The following is a 10283-nucleotide window of genomic DNA, read 5'->3' on the forward strand; positions in this document are numbered from 1 at the left end:
TTATTTCTAACCCACCCACGAAGTTACATTCATTTACATAACTTAATGAAAGCTGCATTATTCATTGAACTTCTCATATAACATTTTTCATAAGACATTATTAAACAAGTGAAGCAAGCCAGTCTAGTAATGAGCCTTCTCTAAACTTGCTGCCAGTTATGTTTCCTTTCTCCTAATCTATCACTCTAATGGTTGCAACTAATAAACTTTTCGAATCTTTGCTGCTAATCTGTATATGTTTTGCATTGCATGCTGGATGTATAACTTGACAGAGAATTTACAATACAAACCACCTGGCAAACAAAACTATCTGCATTAGCAAATAGCATCCAAACCTAGGCACTCTATTTTGTTACACTAGAAAAGACAACTACATGTAACACAGTACCTTTTAGCGGTAAACAAAAGTAACTAATCTGGGACTGGAACATATCCTACTGAGCAATATGTCCCAAACACAAGAACTGTGACTGTGTTTTGTAACTTTGGAAACATTACCAGAAATATATAGATTGATCTTTAGTTTCTGTAAATGTTAAGCAGAGACATAGTCCTGTATGGGATTTTATGAAAATGTCCTAGCAAAGATGCTATGTAACATTTTGAAGATAAAAAACTTCTGAAATGGGTGGCTTGCATTTAGGCTGCTTAATTCGAGAGAAGTAGTTGGATTTTCAGGGTTCCTCAGCAGCGCAGCTCTCTTTAAGACAGATAGCTTTTTTCTCTTTTTTTTTTTCTTCTTCTTTTTTTTCCCCCTTTTACTTATACCTCACAAAAGCAATTCTAATATCAAAGAAATAAAAGTATCAAGGTGTGAACCATAAGGTCCAATTTTATGCACATTGGTTTTTAACCAATTGGTTTTAACTCTTTCATCAGCATCTACACTGAAAACTTCTGTCGATGTGCAGTATTAACAAAGCAGAGCAGTATTCTCTTTTTCAAAGATAACTAGATGCTGGTTTGTAAAAACAATCAAACATCATCAACAACAAAAACAGTTTAAAAAACTTCCTATAGCTCTTAGGTAATTGCCACTTGAATGTCAAGGATAGAATATTTTACATATTGTTGAGTATTTTTCTGGGTAACCCTCCAAAGTTCATTCTAAATCAGTGACCAGAGTAAAATAAGAAAATATAAGCAATTGAAATGGATTAGAAAGAAGAGCAATCTGATTGTCATCCCCTCATTTTGCAAGGTCCAGGAAGACTCCTGAAGAAAAGACATAAAACAACATAAACTCAAAGCATCAGAAAAGTGTAAAACCTTAAGTATTATAACTTTAAAAAGGCTTAAAGTTATAATGTTCCTTCAATAGGTGCTTTTAAGAACTGAAGAGAAAAAAAAAAAATCATTTATTGGCTAAAGGTAACATTTTTATTTACATATAAATAATAATTTATTTGATCTTTTATTATTCAAACTACATACTCTTATTTCCAATAAACCTACAGCATTCAATTACAATTTTTTTTTCTTGTTTATGTAACTGTCCCCAAAAGTAAGTGTTACCTGTTCTGTCCTGAATTGGAAATACTACTGCCTTTCAATAACGAATTGATTTACCCATAACATTCCTCTGTCAGTTTACACCGAAGTCATTCTTCGATGTCATTTTGGTTCAAGAATGGATATAAATGTGCGTTATTGACACAAACCACCTCATTAAGCATTGCATGGAGGCTTCAGAAATTCTAAGTGCTGGGCTTCTGCAGGCTGGCAGGAGCTGCTGTTACTTGGGTTCAGGAGAGGCGTGTGTCACAGTAGCCTCAGAGAATTAGGACACTACAAATAAGGCATGGCTTTTTGTTCCAGGACTAAAATGTAGTACTGAGAGTACTGAGCCATGTGCCTTTTTTTTCCTGAATGAGAGAGAAACTAAAAAGCATATTTTAAATGACAGACTACTGAAGAGAAGGAATATGAAATATCCCCAAAAGGCCCAATTACAAGACAAGAGTAGTAAGTGCTCCCTGCCAGATGCAGCCCTTTGGTGTGTTTCAGTCTGTAAGTCTTGGAGCACCGGGAACATGCAACAGCACATGGCCACATTTGCGAAAGGAGCTATAGCAGGGCCCTGTTAGCATCAATGCAGGCTGAAGCAGCTGCTTCCTCTTCCTACCTCCTCTGCCTGCTGTAACACCCCAGCACAAACTACTACTCCTGCAGTCAGCTGAGAACCTGGTCTGGCTATAAAAAATAGAAGTCATAGCTTTTTGGGTAGGCAATTTTTCAGCAGGATCAGTTCCTGTATCCAGCATAACAACAGGAGTGAGGGCTGAGGGTGGACAAGCAGGTCTGCCCCTGAACAGCAGCCACAGTCCTAGCCTGTACCCACACCAGCTGCTACTGAGCAGGCAGAGCTGCATAACTTGTCCAGAGCTCACCTGAAACTGGTCTGCAGCCAGCATCCACACTCTGGAGATACAGCTGCATAGAGGAGATTAGCAAGGGTTGTAAAACCTGCTCAAGAAGTTGGGCAAATATTTTAGCAATTAACCTACGCTGAGCTCCATATTACTGCAGCTACACTGCTACCATTTTTTGGGATAGCTTGTAGCTTCACAATGCCTAAATTATACAGCAGTGACAGACCATTTAACTGCAGAGATAAATTATATGGGGGCAGTGGCTAACATAGGCTATGTTGTCATGATTTACAACAGCTGAGGATGTGCCCCCAGATGTCAAGACAAAATAGAATTAAGTGTATGATTTTTTTTCTACAAATATAGTAGCCTTGTAAACCAGAATTTAAATAAATAAATAAATAAAATGAATAGATAAATAAATAAATAAGGAAACAGAAATGTGCATATTATCTTAGGCTTACACAGTGAATTAAGTATATATTCTCCATATACCACTTAGATTCCCACTCTTCATAAAAAGCCAGTATAAACTAAAATAATCCAAATAACAACAAGCAAAGAGTTCCCACATATGAAGAACTTCAATTAAGAATAAATAAAAAAAAATCTAGGATATCAGCATCTATCAGGATTTGTAGGGTGTTGTAATGTTAATGAGGAAAATGTTAACAAGGAATACCAAAACAAGAGTCTTGATGCTTTCCAGACTCCAGGATCACCTCAAAATCAGGATCAGTTTGCAATTTTCTGCTACTGCATTGCTAATAAAGGGGGCTTAAACTGAGATTATTGATCAAATCACTGAAGAGCATAATGGTACAGGAGGTTATTATAATAAAAATTATTTAAGATTCTAAATATTGCCAAGAAGACCCAAGCACAATCTAAAATGAATGTCTCCTGTATTTAAAGACTACAAAAAAAAAAAAAAAAAAAAAAAAAAAAACCTATGAAAAAGTCTTGATAGCTACACTCATTTTTGTGTGTAAGTCATGTCTAAGGTATTACACAAGAAGTTTTTGTTTCCAGCTAGCATTTAAATACATATCAAACACATAATAGAACAAGTCCCTAAAAAAATCCAAAAACATCATATGTGCTATTAACCACCTGCAGTGATTTTGATTATCTTAACATCATCCTTAATTCTGATCTTGGGAGAAAATAATGAAAAAGTGACTTTTCCAGAAACAAACAAACAAAAGAAAAGTCTATATACTTTTATAAGTGATCATGACACCAAATTACATGAGTTTACTTTGTAGATGTTTACAGAGCCACCCTATGTTTGACTTTTGAGAGAAGACTAATAGGTGTAGTAATAGGGACAGGGGTGGGGGTGTGGTGTGTACAAAAAAAAAACTTATGGTTAAGCCAAAACAGGGGTCATGCCTAGGGCATTTTATCTGCCCTGCTTACACACCCCTGGGGAATTACATCTCAACAGTTGATTCCCTGTTAATCAATTCACATTAGTGCCTGTCTTTTAGTTTTCACTTTGCTGAATTCCAGGAAAGTTCTTAAACCAAATGCATACTCTATTTCTGCCCTATGCAGAACTGTTGCATTTTAACAAGAAATCACAGCAGATTTTATTTGCTCTAACAGCTGATAAGAGACACCTTCGTAAGTAAAGATTCATAGACTGCAGACTCAACACAGAACAAAATCCAGTGGTCTGTTTATACAAGTCTGTAGGAATATGGGAGAAGAGAACCTTTATGGATTTTTCTCCCCCCAACCTATTTTCTCTAGTTCCAGAAAAAGCCTGTTACACATTCTTCTTCTCTTTTGCTTCTTATTTACTATGTCTCAAAATTATGTGCCTGGCAAAGAGACCTCTACCACTTGCTATTATTCCATATTATTACAACAATTTACTATGCACAAGTTGGAAATATACGGGTTGGACGGGAGGGTAGGGCAGAGGTATGAGGACAGTAGAAATTGGAAACAGCTCATTCACAAAAACAGATCCAACTTCATATCCAAACACTTTAGACCTGTGTGAGATGGTTATGCTACTCTCTAGCATACAGGCAGATCTTCATACAGAGGATCTTCAAAAATAAACTTTATTATCAAACTTAAAATTCACACATTAAATGTAAGATCTAGACACAAATAATACTGAAAACATTCTCAAACAATAACCGTTTAAGTAATTTGGATGAATAGCTAGTTACCATTGTTTCAAATTCCTTTGAGAATATTTAATACATACATCATTGTGAAATGTCTTCAAACACTTATCTGGCCAGCTTTCAATAAGATTTTTAAATAGGGGAAAAATTATTTCTATAGAAATAACATTATCTAATTATGAATCAGAGATCCATAATTTTAGTGCTTGGGGAAAAAAATATCATAGCCATTTAAAATACTTAGAAGACATAAATAACTATTGTACATTTACAAGTTTAAATATTTAAAGGCCTTTGTTACTATAAAAATTACTATGTACATATTAGATGCTATATAGAAATTCATCCAGAGGCAAGTGTTGAACTCTCAGATTTGGCCGCTGAAACCTATGAATTTGGTAGGCAGATTGTCCACAGGGTACACTATGGGTCCTGTTTTCATTGTAGGAGGTCCATTCAGCAGCTGCCAGTCACAGCTCCGAGCCAGCTCCACTATAAATATTTTTAGAAGGACTTTTGCGAACTCTTTGCCCACACAGCTTCTCAAGCCCCCACCAAAAGGAATGAAACTGAACCTAGAGGAGTCCTCTGGAGATGGAGACATGAAGCGATCCGGATTAAATTCATCCTTGTTGGTAAAGAGATCTGCTACATCGTGGGTATCACAGATACTGTAAATAACGTTCCAGCCTTTTGGGATCTGGTAACCCTACCAAAAGAAGAGAGAGAAGACATGAAATGCCTTGCTGTGTTAAAGGGGCTGAAATATCAGTGTGGGACATGTTAGCGCACCTCGCCTTCCCTCCTGGCTTCCTGCAGGTCACTGTGTGGTGGGTACGCTATGTCAGTGTGCTCATAATTTTGCAGGTGATTTGAGAAGCAAGCCCAAGCCCCACTTACATTCAGCTCAAGGGTCTTGAGTGCAATTCGAAATCCTCCGGGAACAGGAGGGCTCAGCCTGAGGGTCTCTTTGATGACACAGCCGGTGTACTTCAGCTGCTCCAAGACCTCCATGTCCAACTGCTTCTCTTGGTTGGGACTGCATAGTAACCCCTAGAAAGGAAGATGCTACCATCACATTTTTGGAAGAGGCTCCCGGCAGTGCAAAATGGCTGCCCCCCTGCTAGTGGCATTCTTCTGCCACCCCTATAAGTTGGGAACCTCCTCGGTCAGGGGGAGCCCTGTCTGGAACACCTTTCCTTGGGGGGGCTGCCTACCACCCACCCCTGTGAAATGCCTCAGGGGGAAGACACACACCTTCACCTGCAGCTCTTTCCTCACTTTCTGCAGGACATCGTGATGGAGCCCAAGGAAGGCAATCAGTGAAGTGGCAGCGCTAGCGGTGGTTTCATGGCCCCCAAACAGCAGCTCCGTAGCAGACTCTTTCAGTTCCTTATTGCACAGGACAGAGGAAGGATAAAACAGGCCCCAAACGTGCTGTCTTCACTAGACCCACCCCGCTACTAATGCTGTAATTGCACCCAGGCAGGAGCCAAGGTGGGGGATGCTCACTATAGGCATGGCCTTAGTCCTGCACACCCCATCCAACAGCCTGGCTGCATCGTCCACCCAGAGGACCCCAGTGCACTGCACAAGCTGGTTTATTGCCCAGGAAGGGGCAATACCTCCTGCTCTCTCCTTCTAGCCCCACAACATAAACGTGCTGCTGACTGGGAAGACAAGCAGGTGGGAAGGGGATGGATCTGGTCCCAGGGAACCTCACCTGCATGTTGAGCTGCTCCCCGTTGCCCTGTGTGTGCTCCATCAGCAGCTGCAGTGCATCCTTGTAGCCGCCCTCGGGCTCCTTGCGGGCCATCTTGGCACGGATGTTCTCCTCGATCTTGGCGTGGATGATGTTGCGTGCCCGCAAGCCCTGGACGGGCAGTGGGGGGGCAAGGTGGGCTTTGTGCTGTGCCACCATCCCTCCCACCCACTCCCCACTGGCACGGGGAGTGCTCCCAGCCGACAGGGAGCCTTACCCGGTAGAGCCCGCTGAAGGGCACGTCGATGGGCAGGGAGAAGAGGTTGCGGATCATCTCCTCAAAGGCCTCCACCAGCTGCTGCTCACCATCGGGGCCAGCCTGGCGGGGCTGGAAGCCCAACAGGATCCTCATGGCAATGCGAAACATGAGGCGCTTCACCTCGGGGTACACCAGGAGGCAGGGCCCAGCGGCACCCAGCCACCGCGCCAGGCAGGCGCTCACCTCCTCCTGGATGACGGGCACGTAGTGCTGCAGGGCGTCCCGGGAGAAGGCCCGCATGATCACCTGCCCGGGGGGACGAGGAGGAGGAGGAGGAGGAGGAGGAAGGGGACACGGGCTCAGCCACCTTGTGCAGGGAAGCTGCCCCAGCTCCCCGCCCGCCGCCGGGGCCGTACCTTTTTGCGGTGCTTGTGCTGCCCGTTGTGGAGGTTGGAGAGGCAGCCCGAGCCCAGAATGGTGCGCACCGAGGCCGGCCACTGCACGGAGACCAGGCGGTGCTCGCCCAGCAGGATGTGCCGCACATTCTCGGCGCCCATCACCCGCACCGTGGGCCGCCCGAAGAGGTGAGTCTTGTAGATGAAGCCGTATTTCCTGCGCTTCATCTGCAGGAATTTCCGCCGCTGGTGGACGGGAGGGGTGCGAGAATAAGTATATTGGAGAGGGAAAAAATAAATAAATAAAAATAAGGCGGGGCAGCGGCTCATCCCCACCTGGGCACGGGAGCTCGGCAAAGCCGCTGCTCGCCCCCTTCCCTAGCAGCAGCAGCAGGACGAGGAGGAGGAGCCGGGGCGCTGCTCCGCTCCCCGCGGCATCGCCTCGCCTTACCTGCAGCACCATCTGCAGCGTCTCCCCGAAGAAGGGGAGCCCCATGGTGCCCGGAGGCAGCGGGAGCGGGCAACTGGGGTCGCGGCTGCTCACGCAGTACAGGTCCCAGAGCTTGACGGCGGCCAAGAAGAGCAGCAGGGGCAGCAGGAAGGTGCACAGGGCGCTGGCAAGCAGGGCGGAGAAGCCCATGGCTGGGAAGCGAGTCCAGCCCGGCCCCCCGGGAGCTCCGAGTGCGCGGGCCGGGCTCGCCGCGGGCCGCCTTTTATACCCTTCCCAGGTTGCTGCCCACCCTACCTTGGTCCGATAAATTAGTTCACCCAAAGTTCATCTTTAATTGCGGATTGGGGCCTGGCTCCTCCCCCCGAAATCTTTAACCGTTTGCTCGGCGCGGCGCATCCTGCCCGCCGCAGACAGCCGCCGGGGAAGGGAGGGAAGGGACGAGCGGTGCCGGTGGGAGCGGGCCGAGGGACGCTGCCGACAGCCGACGGCTGGGGCCGGTCGCCTCCTCCTCGGATTTATCGCCGATGTTCGCTGGAGCTCCGCAGGCTGCGCCTGGCACAGAAATGCCCCGCTCCGGAGGCAGCTACTCCCGGGCGCTGCCAGCCCGGCGCCGCCGCTCGCTGCCAGCTGCGGGGCTCTCTCGCCCGTCCTCTCGTCGCCGGCCGGGGACGGCGGGGGAGCGAGAAGCCGGAGCCGGGGGCAGCGGGGCCAGGGGGTGCCCCTGCCTGGGGCGCGGAGCTCCGGGCACAACCGCAGCGGAGCCGCCGCGTCGACGGAGGAGCCTCCTCCGCTGTCCTCTGCTTCACCTCGAAAGGGCCGGCTTGTGTTTCTGCCTGGCTGCGGAGGAAGGAGCGGCGGGCAGCAGTCCGTCTTGGCCTCCCGGTGCAGGTTCACCCGCGGGTCACCGAGGGAAAGGGAGGTGAGCGCGGAAAGGGAACACCCTGCCCTGCGCCCGGCTCCGCTGCCCGCCCTCGCCCGGGGCCGTCGGGGCTGCCGCGGCCGGGACCCCGCCTGCAGCCGCGGCACCGAGCCCGGCCGGGTCCCGCTCCCCTCCCGGGGCCGGTGGCAGGTCCCGGAGCCCGTTCGGCGGGAGGACAGCGGCGGGACAGGGCTGGGGGAGCGCTGCGGTAGCGCCGGGTCCCGCTGCAGGATGCGCCGTCCGAGGGATGCGATCGCCGGTCCCTGCGGGGCTGCAGAGGGAGGGACGGAGCCACGGACCGCTCCGTTCCGCTGCTACCAATAAACTGGCGTGCCCGCTTTTTATGCTTTTTCCTTTTTTTTTTTTTTTTTACCCTCCTTTCTTCCTCCCCGTTCCGTGTTTTTCTCTTCTCTTCTCTTCTCTTCTCTTCTCTTCTCTTCTCTTCTCTTCTCTTCTCTTCTCTTCTCTTCTCTTCTCTTCTCTTCTCTTCTCTTCTCTTCTCTTCTCTTCTCTTCTCTTCTCTTCTCTTCTCTTCTCTTCTCTTCTCTTCTCTTCTCTTCTCTTCTCTTCTCTTCTCTTCTCTTCTCTTCTCTTCTCTTCTCTTCTCTTCTCTTCTCTTCTCTTTTTTTTTTTTTTTCCCCTACCACAAACTCAATAAACGCTGGAAGCTGTGCGTGTGTTTGTGCTGGGGGGATGAGGTGTCATTTTTAATTACTACTTTTCCGACAACCAACGCGTCGGACGGGACCCTCCTTCCAACTGCGATGCTTCGCGGCGCTGCCCGGTCCCCGCAGCCCCCGGCTCCGGAGGGAGCCCCCCGGGGGCATTTCCGCGGCACCCGGGGCCCGGCGGCGCTGCCCGGGAGCGGCGGCCGCGCCCTGACCCGGCGCCCTCCCCTTGCCGGGCGCTGACCCGCTTGTGACCTACAACACGGACCGTGACATCTGCGTGAACCCGGCCGGCAACCGCGCCAAGTTCACTGTCTATCAAAATAACGAGATACGGTGGCCTGAGCACCGATAATTGCCGCAGGAAGGCTTTATTATCTCCCCAGCTGTGTATTCCGCAGCCACCGGCTCGAAAAGAATCAAATGGTAAAGAGTGAAAGGGATAATTAAAAACATCTTGGAAGGAGGTCAAGAAATTAACAGCCTAATATGAACAAACTTTGATTACAAGTAACAATTATTACACTTCATTTGTAAATGCTCGTGTTTATCTGAAAACAAAATCAGTTTCAAGTCTTTTTTTTTTTTTTTTAACCAGATTCACGTTACATTTTTCAGCGGGTGGCTGTGGGGCTCGTTAGTGCCCATGGTAATTTTTAAGTACTCTGCTGGGGGAGCCCTCCACACTCCTGCACCCGGTACTGCTGGCCCAGCCCTGCCCACGGCAGGACCCCGCATCTCCCGCGGGTCATGGCCACGCCAGCAGTGCCTGCTCATCAGAGTTAGTCATTGCCACTTGCAGCCACCGCCTACTGATTTCACCTCTGATAGCCAGAGAGATTCACCTCTCGGGACAAGGTCAGGAGGGGCAGAGGCTCTGGTTCATGACGGGGTCGAGCTGCCAACAGCACTTAACTCAGCACCGTGGTTCAACCTCTTCCAGATTTGACCTGTCACATTTGGGAGCCACATTTCTGACCCAGGTAGCACTGTGCTCACTGTGCAGCCCTGACGGCAAGAGGCAGCACATGCCCTACTGCAGTGCTCTAGTACAGACCTGGGCAGGGTGGGTTTTGGCCTGGTGCTAAAGTGGGATGTTTGGAGTGCAGGTGACAGCACTCACGTCATTTTACACGGGAGAGAAACATCCCGTGCCTCAGCAGTGCCTGGGAAGGTGCCCTCAGCCCCAGGGACCACCCATGGATGAGCTCCTGGCTTGGCACTTCCCCAGCAGGGCCAGGCAGGAGGGGCACAGTTGTCACTCGGCCAGACAGTCATTGCAGGCCCATGCCCACTCTGCCACTGTGATGATGTCCCTTCTACCACATGAGCAACACAAGCAGGAACATGGGACATGCCACCATGAAGCA

At 48.2% G+C, this 10283-nt stretch overlaps 1 protein-coding gene across 1 annotated transcript; it reads right to left on the bottom strand.

Annotated features, from left to right (window-relative positions):
- Positions 1-4431: 4431 nt before the first annotated feature.
- Positions 4432-7610, bottom strand: CYP26A1 (cytochrome P450 family 26 subfamily A member 1). Its single transcript, XM_084526464.1, has 7 exons — positions 7327-7610; positions 6897-7121; positions 6499-6786; positions 6243-6392; positions 5777-5911; positions 5420-5572; positions 4432-5228 (listed from the first exon to the last, which is right to left on the bottom strand). Exons 1-7 carry the CDS (start codon positions 7513-7515, stop codon positions 4887-4889), a joined length of 1482 nt encoding a protein of 493 aa, XP_084382590.1. The 5' UTR covers positions 7516-7610; the 3' UTR covers positions 4432-4886.
- Between the last annotated feature and the right edge of the window lie 2673 nt (positions 7611-10283).

This window comes from Aythya ferina (assembly GCF_964211825.1).
Source record: "Aythya ferina genome assembly, chromosome: 7".
Taxonomy (NCBI): domain Eukaryota; kingdom Metazoa; phylum Chordata; class Aves; order Anseriformes; family Anatidae; genus Aythya; species Aythya ferina.

Bases quoted from the DNA above. Each gene is read 5' to 3' on its own strand.
- CYP26A1 (XM_084526464.1), bottom strand. From the start codon at position 7,515: ATGGGCTTCTCCGCCCTGCTTGCCAGCGCCCTGTGCACCTTCCTGCTG. The intron at 7,122-7,326 runs GTAAGGCGAGGC...CCCGTCCACCAG, and splicing joins CGCTGCAGATGGTGCTGCAG to CGGCGGAAATTCCTGCAGAT. The intron at 5,229-5,419 runs GTAAGTGGGGCT...TTCTTTTGGTAG, and splicing joins TCAAGACCCTTGAGCTGAAT to GGTTACCAGATCCCAAAAGG.